This window comes from Aphelocoma coerulescens, unplaced genomic scaffold (genome assembly GCF_041296385.1).
Source record: "Aphelocoma coerulescens isolate FSJ_1873_10779 unplaced genomic scaffold, UR_Acoe_1.0 HiC_scaffold_221, whole genome shotgun sequence".
Lineage (NCBI taxonomy): Eukaryota > Metazoa > Chordata > Aves > Passeriformes > Corvidae > Aphelocoma > Aphelocoma coerulescens.
Genome location: NW_027183567.1, coordinates 45,436 through 62,770, shown reverse-complemented (window position 1 = coordinate 62,770; position 17,335 = coordinate 45,436). Strand labels below are relative to the sequence as shown.

General features: G+C 64.2%; 1 protein-coding gene across 1 annotated transcript in view; it reads left to right on the top strand.

Annotated features, from left to right (window-relative positions):
- The window catches only part of CPSF1 (cleavage and polyadenylation specific factor 1), a 124,350-nt gene that overhangs the window by 94,680 nt on the left and 12,335 nt on the right, over positions 1-17,335 (top strand). Inside the window, exons 28-31 of the mRNA XM_068999090.1 lie at positions 161-245; positions 4,532-4,673; positions 6,289-6,441; positions 12,216-12,392. Of these exons, the coding sequence (XP_068855191.1) occupies positions 161-245; positions 4,532-4,673; positions 6,289-6,441; positions 12,216-12,392 (557 nt within the window). The remainder of the gene's footprint in view (positions 1-160; positions 246-4,531; positions 4,674-6,288; positions 6,442-12,215; positions 12,393-17,335) is intronic.

The following is a 17,335-nucleotide window of genomic DNA, read 5'->3' as shown; positions in this document are numbered from 1 at the left end:
CCGTGTGCCCCCCCGACCCGCTGCCCCCCCATGTGCCCCCCTGACCCTGTGCCCCCTGTGTGCCCCCTGACCCTGTGCCCCCCATGTGCCCCCCCGTGTGCCCCCCTGACCCTGTGCCCCCCGTGTGCCCCCCTGACCCTGTGCCCCCCTGTGCCCCCAGACGAGCGCTACGTGCCCCCCCAGCAGGAGGCCTTCAGCATCCAGCTCATCTCCCCGGTCAGCTGGGAGGCCATTCCCAACACCAGGTGGGACCCCAAAATCCTCCTGGGAACCCCAAAATCCCCCTGGGAACCCCAAAATCCTCCTGGGAAACCCCAAAATAGTCTCAGGAACCCAAAAATATCCCCAGGAACCCCAAAATAACCCCTGGGAACCCCAAAATGTCCCCGGGAACCCCAAAATGTCCCTGGGAACCCCAAAATAGCCCTGGAAACCCCAAAATAGCCCTGGGAACCCCAAAATAGCCATGGGAACACCCAATCCCCAACCCCCTAACCACACCTGTGCCCACCTGTGCCCACCTGAACTCACCTGTGCCCACCTGTGCCACCTGTGCCCACCTGTGCCCCCCATGCCCCCCATGCCCACCTGTGCCCGCAGGATCGCTCTGGAGGAGCGGGCACGCGTCACCTGCATGAAGGGACGTGTCCTTGGGGCATTACCTGTGCCCACCTGTGCCACCATGCCCACCTGTGCCCACCTGAGCTCACCTGAGCTCACCTGTGCCCACCTGTGCCCCCATGCCCACCTGTGCCCACCTGTGCCCACCTGTGCCCACCTGTGCCCGCAAGATCGCTCTGGAGGAGTGGGCACACGTCACCTGCATGAAGGGACGTGTCCTTGGGGCATTACCTGGGCCCCCCATGCGCACCTGGGCCCCCCATGCCCACCTGTGCCCACCTGTGCCCCCCTGTGCCCCCATGCCCACCTGTGCCCACCTGAGCTCACCTGTATCCACGTGTGCCCCCATGCCCCCTGTACTCACCTGTGCCACCTGTGCCCCCCATGCCCACCTGTGCCCACCTGAGCCCACCTGTGCCCACCTGTGCCCACCTGTGCCCACCTGTGCCCGCTGTGCCCGCAGGATCGCGCTGGAGGAGCGGGCACACGTCACCTGCATGAAGGGACGTGTCCTTGGGGCATCACCTGTGCCCCCCATGCCCACCTGAGCCCCCCATGCCCACCTGTGCCCACCTGTGCCCCCCGTGCCCACCTGTGCCCGCCAGGATCGCGCTGGAGGAGCGGGCACACGTCACCTGCATGAAGGGACGTGTCCTTGGGGCATTACCTGTGCCCCCCATGCCCACCTGAGCCTCCCATGCCCACCTGAGCTCATCTGTGCCCCCCATGCCCACCTGTGCCCCCCATGCCCACCTGTGCCCACCTGTGCCCACCTGTGCCCGCTGTGCCCGCAGGATCGCGCTAGAGGAGTGGGAACACGTCACCTGCATGAAGGGGCGTGTCCTTAGGGCATTACCTGTGCCCACCTGTGCCCCCATGCCCACCTGAGCTCACCTGTTCCCCCATGCCCACCTGTGCCCACCTGTGCCCACCTGTGCCCGCAGGATCGCGCTGGAGGAGTGGGCACACGTCACCTGCATGAAGGGACGTGTCCTTGGGGCGTTACCTGTGCCCCCATGCCCACCTGTGCCCACCTGAGCTCACCTGTGCCCACCTGTGCCCCCTGTGCCCCCATGCCCACCTGTGCTACCTGTGCCCGCTGTGCCCGCAGGATCGCGCTGCAGGAGTGGGCACACGTCACCTGCATGAAGGGGCGTGTCCTTGGGGCATTACCTGTGCCCACCTGAGCTCACCTGTGCCCCCATGCCCACCTGTGCCCCCATGCCCACCTGTGCCCACCTGAGCTCACCTGTGCCCCCATGCCCACCTGTGCCCACCTGTGCCCGCTGTGCCCGCAGGATCGCGCTGGAGGAGTGGGAACACGTCACCTGCATGAAGGGACGTGTCCTTGGGGCATTACCTGTGCCCACCTGTGCCCCCCATGCCCACCTGTGCCCACCTGAGCTCACCTGAGCTCACCTGTGCCCACCTGTACTCACCTGTGCCCACCTGTGCCCCCCGTGCCCACCTCTGCCCGCAGGATCGCGCTGGAGGAGCGGGCACGCGTCACCTGCATGAAGGGATGTGTCCTTGGGGCATCACCTGTGCCCCCCATGCCCACCTGAGCCCCCCATGCCCACCTGAGCTCACCTGTGCCCCCCATGCCCACCTGTGCCCCCCATGCCCACCTGTGCCCCCATGCCCACCTGTGCCCACCTGTGCCCGCTGTGCCCGCAGGATCGCGCTGGAGGAGTGGGCACACGTCACCTGCATGAAGGGACGTGTCCTTGGGGCATTACCTGTGCCCACCTGTGCCCACCTGAGCTCACCTGTGCCCCCATGCCCACCTGTGCCCCCATGCCCACATGTGCCCGCTGTGCCCGCAGGATCGCGCTGGAGGAGTGGGAACACGTCACCTGCATGAAGGGACGTGTCCTTGGGGCATCACCTGTGCCCCCATGCCCACCTGTGCCCACCTGTGCCCCCCGTGCCCACCTGTGCCCGCAGGATCGCGCTGGAGGAGTGGGAACACGTCACCTGCATGAAGGGGCGTGTCCTTAGGGCATTACCTGTGCCCACCTGTGCCCCCATGCCCACCTGAGCTCACCTGTTCCCCCATGCCCACCTGTGCCCACCTGTGCCCACCTGTGCCCGCAGGATCGCGCTGGAGGAGTGGGCACACGTCACCTGCATGAAGGGACGTGTCCTTGGGGCATTACCTGGGCCCCCCATGCCCACCTGTGCCCCCCTGTGCCCCCATGCCCACCTGTGCCCACCTGAGCTCACCTGTGCCCACCTGTGCCCCCTGTGCCCCCATGCCCACCTGTGCTACCTGTGCCCGCTGTGCCCGCAGGATCGCGCTGCAGGAGTGGGCACACGTCACCTGCATGAAGGGGCGTGTCCTTAGGGCATTACCTGTGCCCATCTGAGCTCACCTGTGCCCGCAGGATCGCGCTGGAGGAGCGGGCACACGTCACCTGCATGAAGGGGCGTGTCCTTGGGGCATTACCTGTGCCCACCTGTGCCCACCTGAGCTCACCTGTGCCCCCATGCCCACCTGTGCCCCCATGCCCACCTGTGCCCACCTGAGCTCACCTGTGCCCCCATGCCCACCTGTGCCCGCTGTGCCCGCAGGATCGCGCTGGAGGAGTGGGAACACGTCACCTGCATGAAGGGACGTGTCCTTGGGGCATTACCTGTGCCCATCTGAGCTCACCTGTGCCCACCTGTGCCCCCATGCCCACCTGTGCCCACCTGTGCCCGCAGGATCGCTCTGGAGGAGTGGGAACACGTCACCTGCATGAAGGGACGTGTCCTTGGAGCATTACCTGTGCCCACCTGTGCCACCATGCCCACCTGTGCCCACCTGAGCTCACCTGAGCTCACCTGTGCCCACCTGTACTCACCTGTGCCCACCTGTGCCCCCATGCCCACCTGTGCCCTCCAGGATCGCGCTGGAGGAGCGGGCACACGTCACCTGCATGAAGGGACGTGTCCTTGGGGCATCACCTGTGCCCCCCATGCCCACCTGAGCCCCCCATGCCCACCTGTGCCCACCTCAGCTCACCTGTGCCCACCTGTGCCCCCATGCCCACCTGTGCCCACCTGTGCTCACCTGTGCCCACCTGTGCCCACCTGTGCCCACCTGTGCTCACCTGTGCCCGCAGGATCGCGCTGGAGGAGTGGGCACACGTCACCTGCATGAAGGGACATGTCCTTAGGGCATTACCTGTGCCCACTTGTGCCCCCCTGCCCACCTGTGCCCCCATGCCCACCTGTGCCCACCTGTGCCCGCTGTGCCCGCAGGATCGCTCTGGAGGAGCGGGCACACGTCACCTGCATGAAGGGACGTGTCCTTGGGGCATTACCTGTGCCCACCTGTGCCCACCTGAGCTCACCTGTGCCCCCATGCCCACCTGTGCCCACCTGTGCCCGCAGGATCGCGCTGGAGGAGTGGGAACACGTCACCTGCATGAAGGGACGTGTCCTTGGGGCATTACCTGTGCCCACCTGTGCCCACCTGTGCCCACCTGTGCCCACCTGTGCCCACCTGTGCCCCCATGCCCACCTGTGCCCACCTGTGCCCCCATGCCCACCTGTGCCCGCTGTGCCCGCAGGATCGCGCTGGAGGAGTGGGAACACGTCACCTGCATGAAGGGACGTGTCCTTGGGGCATTACCTGTGCCCCCATGCCCACCTGTACCCCCCTGTGCCCCCATGCCCACCTGTGCCCACCTGTGCCCCCATGCCCACCTGTGCCCCCATGCCCACCTGTGCCCCCATGCCCACCTGTGCCCACCTGTGCCCACCTGTGCCCACCTGTGCCCCCATGCCCACCTGTGCCCCTGTGCCCGCAGGATCGCGCTGGAGGAGTGGGAACACGTCACCTGCATGAAGGGACGTGTCCTTGGGGCATTACCTGTGCCCACCTGTGCCCACCTGTGCCCACCTGTGCCCGCTGTGCCCGCAGGATCGCGCTGGAGGAGTGGGAACACGTCACCTGCATGAAGACGGTGTCGCTGCGCTCCGAGGAGACGGTGTCGGGCCTCAAGGGCTACGTGGCCGTGGGCACCTGCCTGATGCAGGGCGAGGAGGTCACCTGCCGGGGCCGGGTATGGCACACCTGGGCACACCTGGGGTACCTGGGCACACGTGGGCACACCTGGGGGGGGCACCTGGGGGTATCTAGGCACACCTGGGGGGTACTTGGGAATACCTGGGGGGGGCACCTGGGGGTACCTGGGCACATCTGGGGTACCTGGGCACACCTGGGGGGGGCACCTGGGGGTACCTAGGCACACCTGGGGGGTACTTGGGAATACCTGGGGGGGGCACCTGGGGGTACCTGGGCACACCTGGGGTACCTGGGCACACCTGGGCACACCTGGGGGGGGCACCTGGGGGTACCTAGGCACACCTGGGGGGTACCTGGGGGCACCTGGGCGCACTTGGGGGTACCTGGGGGGCACCTGGGGGATACCTGGGCACACCTGGGGTACCTGGGCATATCTGGGGGGGCACCTGGGGGTACCTAGGCACACCTGGGGGTACCTGGGCACACCTGGGGTACCTGGGAATACCTGGGGGGGGCACCTGGGGGTACCTGGGCACACCTGGGGGTACCTGGGCACACCTGGGGTACCTGGGAATACCTGGGGGCACCTGGGCGCACTTGGGGGTACCTGGGGAGCACCTGGAGGATACCTGGGCACACCTGGGGATATCTGGGCACACCTGAGGGTACCTGGGAATGGCTGGGGGGCACCTGGGGGTACCTGGGCATATCTGGGGGGGCACCCGGGGGATACTTGGGCACACCTGGGGGTACCCGGGCACAGCTGGGGGACACCTAGGCACACCTGGGAGGACCTGGGCACACCTGGGGGGCACCTGGGGATACCTGGGGGGTACCTGGGCACACCTGGGGGTACCTGGGCACAGCTGGGGGGCACCTGGGCACACCTGGGGGATACCTGGGGGTTCTGAAGGTGCTCAGGGGATGCTGGGGACACCACGGGGGGGTCTGGGGTGACACCTGGGGGGTGCCAGGACTCACCTGGGGGGTGCCAGGACACAGCTGGAGGGTGCCAGGACTCACCTGGGCTCTCTCAGGACTCACCTGGGAGGGTGCCAGGACTCACCTGAGTGGTGCCAGGGCACACCTGGGAGGTGTCGGGACACACCTGGAGAGTGCCAGGACTCAACTGGGGGGTGGCAGGGCACACTTGGGGGGTGGCAGGGCACAGCTGGGGGGTGCCAGGACTCACCTGGGGGTTGCCAGGACTAACTTGGGGCTCTATCAGGACTCACCTGGGGGTTGCCAGGGCACACCTGGGGGTTGCCAGGACTCACCTGGGTGGTGCCAGGGCACACCTGGGAGGTGTTGGGACACACCTGGAGAGTGCCAGGACTCAATGGGGGGGTGCCAGGACACACCTGGGGGTAGCCAGGGCACACCTGGGGGTTGCCAGGACTCACTTGGGCAGTGCCAGGGCACACCTGGGAGGTGCCAGGACTCACCTGGGGGGTGCCAGGACTCACCTGGGCTCTCTTAGGACTCACGTGGGGGGTGCCAGGGCACACCTGGGGGGTGCCAGGACTCACCTGGGCTCTCTAAGGACTCACCTGGGGGGTGCCAGGGCACACCTGGGGGTTGCCAGGACACACCTGGGAGGTGCCCGGGCACACCTGTGGGCATGAACCCCTGACCCCCCTCCCCGTGCCCAGATCCTGATCCTGGACGTGATCGAGGTGGTGCCCGAGCCGGGGCAGCCCCTGACCAAGAACAAGTTCAAGGTGCTCTACGAGAAGGAGCAGAAGGGCCCCGTGACCGCCCTGTGCCACTGCCACGGCTACCTGGTGTCTGCCATCGGCCAGAAGGTACCTGGGGGGCACCTGGGTACACCTGGGGGGCACCTGGGTACACCTGGGTACACCTGGGCACACCTGGGTACACACCTGGGCACACACCAGTGACCGCCCTGTGCCACTGCCACGGCTACCTGGTGTCTGCCATCGGCCAGAAGGTACTGCGTGCACCTGGGGGGCACCTGGGCACACCTGGGTACACCTGGGCACACCTGGGGGCACCTGGGTACACCTGGGTACACACCTGAGTACACCTGGGGTACACCTGGGCACACACCCGTGACCGCCCTGTGCCACTGCCACGGCTACCTGGTGTCTGCCATCGGCCAGAAGGTACCTGGGGGGCACCTGGGTACACCTGGGTACACCTGGGTACACCTGGGTACAGCTGGGGTACACCTGGGTACACACCCGTGACCGCCCTGTGCCACTGCCACGGCTACCTGGTGTCTGCCATCGGCCAGAAGGTACCTGGGGGGCACCTGGGGGGCACCTGGGGGGCACCTGGGCACACGCCTGGGCACACACCAGTGACCGCCCTGTGCCACTGCCACGGCTACCTGGTGTCTGCCATCGGCCAGAAGGTACCTGGGCACCTGGGGGGCACCTGGGCACACCTGGGCACACACCAGTGACCGCCCTGTGCCACTGCCACGGCTACCTGGTGTCTGCCATCGGCCAGAAGGTACCTGGGGGGCACCTGGGGGGCACCTGGGCACACCTGGGGTACACCTGGGCACACACCAGTGACCGCCCTGTGCCACTGCCACGGCTACCTGGTGTCTGCCATCGGCCAGAAGGTACCTGGGGGGCACCTGGGGGGCACCTGGGCACACCTGGATATCCCTGGGTACACCTGGGCACACCTGGGTACACCTGGGTACACACCTGGGCACACCTGGGTACACCTGGGCACACACCCGGGGCACACCTGGGTACACCTGGGCACACACCAGTGACGGCCCTGTGCCACTGCCACGGCTACCTGGTGTCTGCCATCGGCCAGAAGGTACCTGGGGGGCACCTGGGGGGCACCTGGGCACACCTGGGTACACCTGGGTACATACCTGAGTACACCTGGGGTACACCTGGGCACGCACCCGTGACCGCCCTGTGCCACTGCCGCGGCTACCTGGTGTCTGCCATCGGCCAGAAGGTACCTGGGGGGCACCTGGGTACACCTGGGTACACCTGGGTACACCTGGGTACAGCTGGGGTACACCTGGGTACACACCCGTGACCGCCCTGTGCCACTGCCACGGCTACCTGGTGTCTGCCATCGGCCAGAAGGTACCTGGGGGGCACCTGGGGGGCACCTGGGGGGCACCTGGGCACACGCCTGGGCACACACCAGTGACCGCCCTGTGCCACTGCCACGGCTACCTGGTGTCTGCCATCGGCCAGAAGGTACCTGGGCACCTGGGGGGCACCTGGGCACACCTGGGCACACACCAGTGACCGCCCTGTGCCACTGCCACGGCTACCTGGTGTCTGCCATCGGCCAGAAGGTACCTGGGGGGCACCTGGGGGGCACCTGGGCACACCTGGGGTACACCTGGGCACACACCAGTGACCGCCCTGTGCCACTGCCACGGCTACCTGGTGTCTGCCATCGGCCAGAAGGTACCTGGGGGGCACCTGGGGGGCACCTGGGCACACCTGGATATCCCTGGGTACACCTGGGCACACCTGGGTACACCTGGGTACACACCTGGGCACACCTGGGTACACCTGGGCACACACCCGGGGCACACCTGGGTACACCTGGGCACACACCAGTGACGGCCCTGTGCCACTGCCACGGCTACCTGGTGTCTGCCATCGGCCAGAAGGTACCTGGGGGGCACCTGGGGGGCACCTGGGCACACCTGGGTACACCTGGGTACATACCTGAGTACACCTGGGGTACACCTGGGCACGCACCCGTGACCGCCCTGTGCCACTGCCGCGGCTACCTGGTGTCTGCCATCGGCCAGAAGGTACCTGGGGGGCACCTGGGGGGCACCTGGGTACACCTGGGAGCACCTGGGTACACCTGGGTACACCTGGGTACACACCTGAGCACACCTGGGTACACCTGGGCACACACCCGGGGTACACCTGGGTACACCTGGGCACACACCAGTGACGGCCCTGTGCACTGCCACGGCTACCTGGTGTCTGCCATCGGCCAGAAGGTACCTGGGCACCTGGGGGGCACCTGGGCACACCTGGGTACACCTGGGTATACCTGGGTACACGCCTGGGCACACCTGGGCACACACCAGTAACCGCCCTGTGCCACTGCCACGGCTACCTGGTGTCTGCCATCGGCCAGAAGGTACCTGGGGGGCACCTGGGCACACCTGGGCACACCTGGGTACACACCTGAGTACACCTGGGGTACACCTGGGCACACACCCGTGACCGCCCTGTGCCACTGCCGCGGCTACCTGGTGTCTGCCATCGGCCAGAAGGTACTGCGGGCACCTGGGCACACCTGCGGGCACCTGGGGTACACCTGGGCACACCTGGGGGCACCTGGGCACACCTGGGCACACCTGGGTACACCTGGGCACACACCTGGGTACACCTGAGCACACCTGGGTACACACCTGGGCACACACCAGGGCACACACCAGTGACCGCCCTGTGCCACTGCCACGGCTACCTGGTGTCTGCCATCGGCCAGAAGGTACTGCGGGCACCTAGGCACACCTGGGTACACACCTGAGCACACCTGGGTACACCTGGGTACACACCTGGGCACACCTGGGTACACACCAGTGACCGCCCTGTGCCACTGCCATGGCTACCTGGTGTTTGCCATTGGCCAGAAGGTACTGCGGGCACCTGGGGGGCACCTGGGCACACCTGGGGTACACCTGAGCACACCTGGGTACATCTGGGTACATCTGGGCACACACCTGGGCACACCTGGGTACACCTGGGCACACGCCAGTGACCACCCTGTGCCACTGCCACGGCTACCTGGTGTCTGCCATCGGCCAGAAGGTACCTGGGCACCTGGGCACACCTGGGGGCACCTGGGCACACCTGGGGGCACCTCCACGGTGGCCTCGAGGTGTCCTTGTCCCCATGAGATCCTCCTGGGGATCCTGAGGGTCAACGAGTCAATGTTGGTGGCCACTCAACGTTGGTTGGGTTGGGTTTGGTGACCCAAGGGGCCACCAAGGGGGTGTCAAGGGCCACCAAGGGGGTGTCAAGGGCCACCATGGTGACCTCAAGGTGTTCCTGTCTCCTTTTGGATCTTCTTGTGTAGCCTGAAGGACAACAAGTCAACGTTGGTGGCCACTCAACGTTGGTTGGGTTGGGTTTGGTGACCCAAGGGGCCACCAAGGGGGTGTCAAGGACCACCAAGGGGGTGTCAAGGGCCACCAAGGGGGTGTCAAGGACCACCACGGTGACCTCGAGGTGTCCCTGTGCCCGCCCAGATCTTCTTGTGGAGCCTGAAGGACAACAAGTCAACGTTGGTGGCCACTCAACGTTGGTTGGGTTGGGTTTGGTGACCCAAGGGGCCACCAAGGGGGTGTCAAGGACCTCTATGGTGACCTCGAGGTGTTCCTGTCTCCCCTTGGATCTTCTTGTGTAGCCTGAAGGACAACGAGTCAACGTTGGTGGCCACTCAACGTTGGTTGAGTTCAATTTGGTGACCCAAGGGGCCACCAAGGGGGTGTCAAGGGCCACCAAGGGGGTGTCAAGGATCATCAAGGGGGTGTTAAGGGCCACCACAGTGACCTCGATGTGTCCCTGTCCCCATGAGGGTCAATGAGTGAATGTTGGTGGCCACTCAACGTTGGTTGAGTTCAATTTGGTGACCCAAGGGGCCACCAAGGGGGTGTCAAGGACCACCAAGGGGGTGTCAAGGGCCACCAAGGGGGTGTCAAGGACCACCACGGTGACCTCGAGGTGTCCCTGTGCCCGCCCAGATCTTCTTGTGGAGCCTGAAGGACAACAAGTCAACGTTGGTGGCCACTCAACGTTGGTTGGGTTGGGTTTGGTGACCCAAGGGGCCACCAAGGGGGTGTCAAGGGCCACCAAGGGGGTGTCAAGGACCACCACGGTGACCTCGAGGTGTCCCTGTGCCCGCCCAGATCTTCTTGTGGAGCCTGAAGGACAACAAGTCAACGTTGGTGGCCACTCAACGTCGGTTGGGTTGGGTTTGGTGACCCAAGGGGCCACCAAGGGGGTGTCAAGGGCCACCAAGGGGGTGTCAAGGGCCACCAAGGGGGTGTCAAGGATCATCAAGGGGGTGTTAAGGGCCACCACAGTGACCTCGATGTGTCCCTGTCCCCATGAGGGTCAATGAGTCAATGTTGGTGGCCACTCAACGTTGGTTGGGTTGGGTTTGGTGACCCAAGGGGCCACCAAGGGGGTGTCAAGGACCTCTATGGTGACCTCGAGGTGTTCCTGTCTCCCCTTGGATCTTCTTGTGTAGCCTGAAGGACAACGAGTCAACGTTGGTGGCCACTCAACGTTGGTTGAGTTCAATTTGGTGACCCAAGGGGCCACCAAGGGGGTGTCAAGGGCCACCAAGGGGGTGTCAAGGATCATCAAGGGGGTGTTAAGGGCCACCACAGTGACCTCGATGTGTCCCTGTCCCCATGAGGGTCAATGAGTGAATGTTGGTGGCCACTCAACGTTGGTTGAGTTCAATTTGGTGACCCAAGGGGCCACCAAGGGGGTGTCAAGGACCACCAAGGGGGTGTCAAGGGCCACCAAGGGGGTGTCAAGGACCACCACGGTGACCTCGAGGTGTCCCTGTGCCCGCCCAGATCTTCTTGTGGAGCCTGAAGGACAACAAGTCAACGTTGGTGGCCACTCAACGTTGGTTGGGTTGGGTTTGGTGACCCAAGGGGCCACCAAGGGGGTGTCAAGGGCCACCAAGGGGGTGTCAAGGACCACCACGGTGACCTCGAGGTGTCCCTGTGCCCGCCCAGATCTTCTTGTGGAGCCTGAAGGACAACAAGTCAACGTTGGTGGCCACTCAACGTCGGTTGGGTTGGGTTTGGTGACCCAAGGGGCCACCAAGGGGGTGTCAAGGGCCACCAAGGGGGTGTCAAGGGCCACCAAGGGGGTGTCAAGGATCATCAAGGGGGTGTTAAGGGCCACCACAGTGACCTCGATGTGTCCCTGTCCCCATGAGGGTCAATGAGTCAATGTTGGTGGCCACTCAACGTTGGTTGGGTTGGGTTTGGTGACCCAAGGGGCCACCAAGGGGGTGTCAAGGACCTCTATGGTGACCTCGAGGTGTTCCTGTCTCCCCTTGGATCTTCTTGTGTAGCCTGAAGGACAACGAGTCAACGTTGGTGGCCACTCAACGTTGGTTGAGTTCAATTTGGTGACCCAAGGGGCCACCAAGGGGGTGTCAAGGGCCACCAAGGGGGTGTCAAGGATCATCAAGGGGGTGTTAAGGGCCACCACAGTGACCTCGATGTGTCCCTGTCCCCATGAGGGTCAATGAGTGAATGTTGGTGGCCACTCAACGTTGGTTGAGTTCAATTTGGTGACCCAAGGGGCCACCAAGGGGGTGTCAAGGACCACCAAGGGGGTGTCAAGGGCCACCAAGGGGGTGTCAAGGACCACCACGGTGACCTCGAGGTGTCCCTGTGCCCGCCCAGATCTTCTTGTGGAGCCTGAAGGACAACAAGTCAACGTTGGTGGCCACTCAACGTTGGTTGGGTTGAGTTTGGTGACCCAAGGGGCCACCAAGGGGGTGTCAATGGCCACCAAGGGGGTGTCAAGGACCACCAGGGTGACCTCGAGGTGTCCCTGTGCCCACCCAGATCTTCCTGTGGAGCCTGAAGGACAACGAGCTGACGGGCATGGCCTTCATCGACACGCAGCTCTACATCCACCAGATGATCAGCGTCAAGAGCTTCATCCTGGCCGCCGACCTCATGAAGAGCATCTCGCTGCTGCGCTACCAGGAGGAGAGCAAGACCCTGTCCCTCGTCAGCCGGGTGAGCCGCCGGGCCACCGAACCGGCCCCTGGGCCACCAAACCTCTGCTATGGGGTTATTGGGCCACCAAAGCGCCCACAGGGCTACCAAAGCGCTCCCATGGGGTTACTGGGCCACCAAACCTCTCCCATGGGATTATTGGGCCACCAAAGCACACACAGGGCCACCAAAGCGCTTCTATGGGGTTACTGGGCCACAAAACCTCTCCCATGGGGTTATTGGGCCACCAAAGCGCCCACGGGGCCACCAAAGCGCTCCCATGGGGTTACTGGGCCACCAAACCGGCCACTGGGGCACCAAACCTCTGCTATGAGGTTATTGGGCCACCAAAGCGCCCACGGGGCTACCAAAGCGCTCCCATGGGGTTATTGGGCCACCAAAGCGCTCACAGGGCTACCAAAGCGCTCCCATGGGGTTATTGGGCCACCAAAGCGCCCACGGGGCCACCAAAGCGCTCCCATGGGGTTATTGGGCCACCAAAGCGCTCACAGGGCCACCAAAGCGCTCCCATGGGGTTATTGGGCCACCAAACCAGCCACTGGGCCACCAAACCAGCCACTGGGCCACCAAAGCGCTCACAGGGCCACCAAAGCTCTGCTATGGGGTTATTGGGCCACCAAAGCGCCCACGGGGCTACCAAAGCGCTCCCATGGGGTTATTGGGCCACCAAAGCGCTCACGGGGCTACCAAAGCGCTCCCATGGGGTTACTGGGCCACCAAACCAGCCACTGGGCCACCAAACCAGCCACTGGGCCACCAAAGCTCTGCTATGGGGTTGCTGGGCCACCAAAGCGCCCACAGGGCCACCAAACCTTTGCTATGGGGTTATTGGGCCACCAAAGCACCCACGGGGCCACCAAAGCGCTCCCATGGGGTTACTGGGCCACCAAACCTCTCCCATGGGGTTATTGGGCCACCAAAGCGCCCACAGGGCCACCAAAGCACTCCTATGGGGTTACTGGGCCACCAAACCAGCCACTGGGCCACCAAACCAGCCACTGGGCCACCAAAGCTCTGCTATGGGGTTGCTGGGCCACCAAAGCGCCCACAGGGCCACCAAACCTTTGCTATGGGGTTATTGGGCCACCAAAGCGCCCACGGGGCCACCAAACCTCTCCCATGGGGTTATTGGGCCACCAAAGCGTCCACGGGGCTACCAAAGCGCTCCCATGGGGTTATTGGGCCACCAAAGCACCCACGGGGCTACCAAAGCGCTCCCATGGGGTTATTGGGCCACCAAACCGGCCCCTGGGCCACCAAACCTCTGCTATGGGGTTATTGGGCCACCAAAGCGCCCACGGGGCCACCAAAGCGCTCCCATGGGGTTACTGGGCCAACAAACCTCTCCCATGGGGTTATTGGGCCACCAAAGCGCCCACAGGGCCACCAAAGCACTCCTATGGGGTTACTGGGCCACCAAACCAGCCACTGGGCCACCAAACCAGCCACTGGGCCACCAAAGCTCTGCTATGGGGTTGCTGGGCCACCAAAGCGCCCACAGGGCCACCAAACCTCTGCTATGGGGTTATTGGGCCACCAAAGCGGCCCCTGGGCCACCAAACCTCTGCTATGGGGTTATTGGGCCACCAAAGCGGCCCCTGGGCCACCAAACCTCTGCTATGGGGTTATTGGGCCACCAAAGCGCCCACGGGGCCACCAAACCTCTCCCATGGGGTTATTGGGCCACCAAAGCGCCCACGGGGCCACCAAAGCGCTCCCATGGGGTTATTGGGCCACCAAACCGGCCCCTGGGCCACCAAACCTCTGCTATGGGGTTATTGGGCCACCAAAGCGCCCACGGGGCCACCAAAGCTCTCCCATGGGGTTACTGGGCCACCAAACCTCTCCCATGGGGTTATTGGGCCACCAAAGCGCCCACGGGGCCACCCAAGCGCTCCTATGGGGTTACTGGGCCACCAAACCTCTCCCATGGGGTTACTGGGCCACCAAACCTCTCCCATGGGGTTATTGGGCCACCAAAGCGCCCACAGGGCCACCAAAGTGCTCCTATGGGGTTACTGGGCCACCAAACCTCTCCCATGGGGTTACTGGGCCACCAAACCTCTGCTATGGGGTTATTGGGCCACCAAAGCGCCCACAGGGCCACCAAACCTCTCCTATGGGGTTACTGGGCCACCAAACTCCCCACGGGGTCCTCAAACCTCTCCCATGGGGTTACCAGGCCACCGAACTGCCCACAGGGCCACCAAAGCGCTCCCATGGGGTTACTGGGCCACCAAACTCCCCACGGGGTCCTCAAACCTCTCCTATGGGGTTACTAGCCCATCAAACCTCTCCCATGGGGTTACCGGGCCACCGAACTGCCCACAGGGCCATCAAACGCCTCCCATGGGGTTACCGGGCCACTGAACCGCCTACGGGGCCATCAAACATCTCTTATGGGGTTACTGGGCCGCCAAACCGCCCATGGGGCCACCAAACCACTCCCGTGGGGTTACCGGGCCACCAAACTGCCCACAGGGCCAACAAACGTCTCCTATGGGGTTACTGGGCCACCAAACTCCCCACAGGGTCCTCAGACCTCTCCTATGGGGTCATCGGGGCCACCAAACCTCTCCCATGGGGTTACTGGGCCACCAAAGCGCCCACGGGGCTATCAAACCTCTCCTATGGGGGTGCTGGGCCACCAAACACCTCCCATGAGGTTATGGGGCCACTGAACTGCCCACAGGGCCACCAAACCTCTTCTATGGGGTTGCTGGGCCACCGAACTGCCAACGGGGTCACCAAATCTCTCTTATGGGGTCATCGGGGCCACCAAACATCTCCCATGGGGTTACTGGGCCACCAAACCCTTCCCATGGGGTTACCAGGCCACCAAACTGCCCACGGGGCCACGAAACCGCTCCCATAGGGTTACTGGGCCACTAAACCGTCCATGGGGCCACCAAACCTCTCCTATGGGGTCACTGGGCCACTGAACCGTCCATGGGGCCAGCAAACCCCTCCCATGGGGTTACTGGGCCACCGGACCAGCCACTGGGGCTATCAAACCCCTCCTATGCTCCTACTGGGCCACCAAATCGCCCACCAGGGCCATCAAACCCCTCCCATGGGGCTACCAGGCCACCAAACCACCCATAGGACCATTGGGCCACAAGATCCCTCCCATGGGGCCACCAGGCCACTAACCCCCCCCCCCCCCCCAGGGCCACCAAACCCGTCCCAGGGCCACCTGGGGGTCACAGGGGACACTGAAGGTCCTGAGGGTCACAAGTGACACCCAGGGGTGCTGGGAGACTCCCAGGTGACACCTGAGGGTCCTGGAGGACACCCAGGGCTCACAGGAGACACCTGAAGGTCTTGGGGACACCCAGGGGTCTTCGGGGACATTGGGGGGGGTCTTTGGGGGACACCTGAGGGTGCTGAGGGACACCTGAAGGTCTTGGGGACACCCAGGGGTCTTTGGGGGACACCTGAAGCTCCTGGAGGACACCCAGGGGTCTTTGGGGGACACCTGAGGGTGCTGAGGGACACCTGAAGGTCCTGGAGGACACCCAGGGGTCACAGGAGACACCTGAAGGTCTTGGGGACACCCAGGGGTCTTTGGGGGACACCTGAGGGTCCTGAGGGACACCTGAAGGTCCTGGAGAGCACCCAGGGGTCTTTGGGGACGTTTGGGGAGGTCTCCGAGGGACACCTGAGGGTGCTGAGGGACACCTGAGGGTCTTGGGGACACCCAGAGGTCTTTGGGGACATTTGGGGGGTCTTTGAGGGGCACCTGAGGGTCCTGAGGGACACCTGAAGGTCCTGGAGGACACCCAGGGCTCACAGGAGACACCTGAGGGACACCTGAAGGTCCTGGAGAGCACCCAGGGGACACAGGAGATACCTGAGGGTCTTGGGGACACCTGAAGGTCTTGGGGACATTGGGGGGGGGTCTTTGGGGGACACCTGAGGGTGCTGAGGGACACCTGAGGGTCTTGGGGACACCCAGGGCTCTTTGGGGACATTTGGGGGGTCTTTGGGGGATCCCTGAAGGTCTTGGTGACACCCAGGGGTCACAGGAGACACCTGAGGGACACCTGAAGGTCCTGGAGAGCACCTGAGGCTCACAGGAGACACCTGAGGGACACCTGAAGGTCCTGGAGGACACCCAGGGGTGTTTGGGGACATTTGGGGGGTCTTTGAGGGACACCTGAAGGTCCTGGAGGACACCCAGGGCTCACAGGAGACACCTGAAGGACACCTGAAGGTCTTGGGGACATTTGGGGAGGTCTTTGAGGGACACCTGAAGCTCTTGGAGGACACCCAGGGGTCTTTGGGGGACACCTGAGGGCCCTGAGGGACACCTGAAGGTCCTGGAGGACACCCGAGGGGTCACAGGAGACACCTGAGGGTCTTGGGGGACACCCAGGGGTGTTTGGGGACATTTGGGGGGGTCTTTGAGAGACACCTGATGGTCTTTGGGACACCTGAGGGTCTTGGGGGACACCCAGGGGTGTTTGGGGACATTTGGGGGGGTCTTTGAGAGACACCTGATGGTCTTTGGGACACCTGAGGGTCTTTGGGGACACCCAGGGGTCTTTGGGGGACACTTGAGGGTCCTGAGGGATACCTGAGGGTCTTGGGGACACCCAGGGGTCTTTGGGGGACACCTGAAGGTCCTGGAGGACACCCGAGGGTCACAGGAAACACCTGAAGGTCTCGGGGACACCCAGGGGTCTTTGGGGACATTTGGGGGGTTTTGGGGGGACACCGGAGGGACACCTGAAGGTCTTGGTGGCACCCAGGGGTCACAGGAGACACCTGAAGGTCTTTGGGACACCCAGGGGTCTTTGAGGGATACCTGAGGGTCTTGGGGGCACCCGAGGGTCTCAGGAGACACCTGAAGCTCTTGGAGGGCACCCAAAGGTCTTTGGGGACATTTGGGGGGTCTTTGGGGGACACCTGAGGGTCCTGAGGGACACCTGATGGTCCTG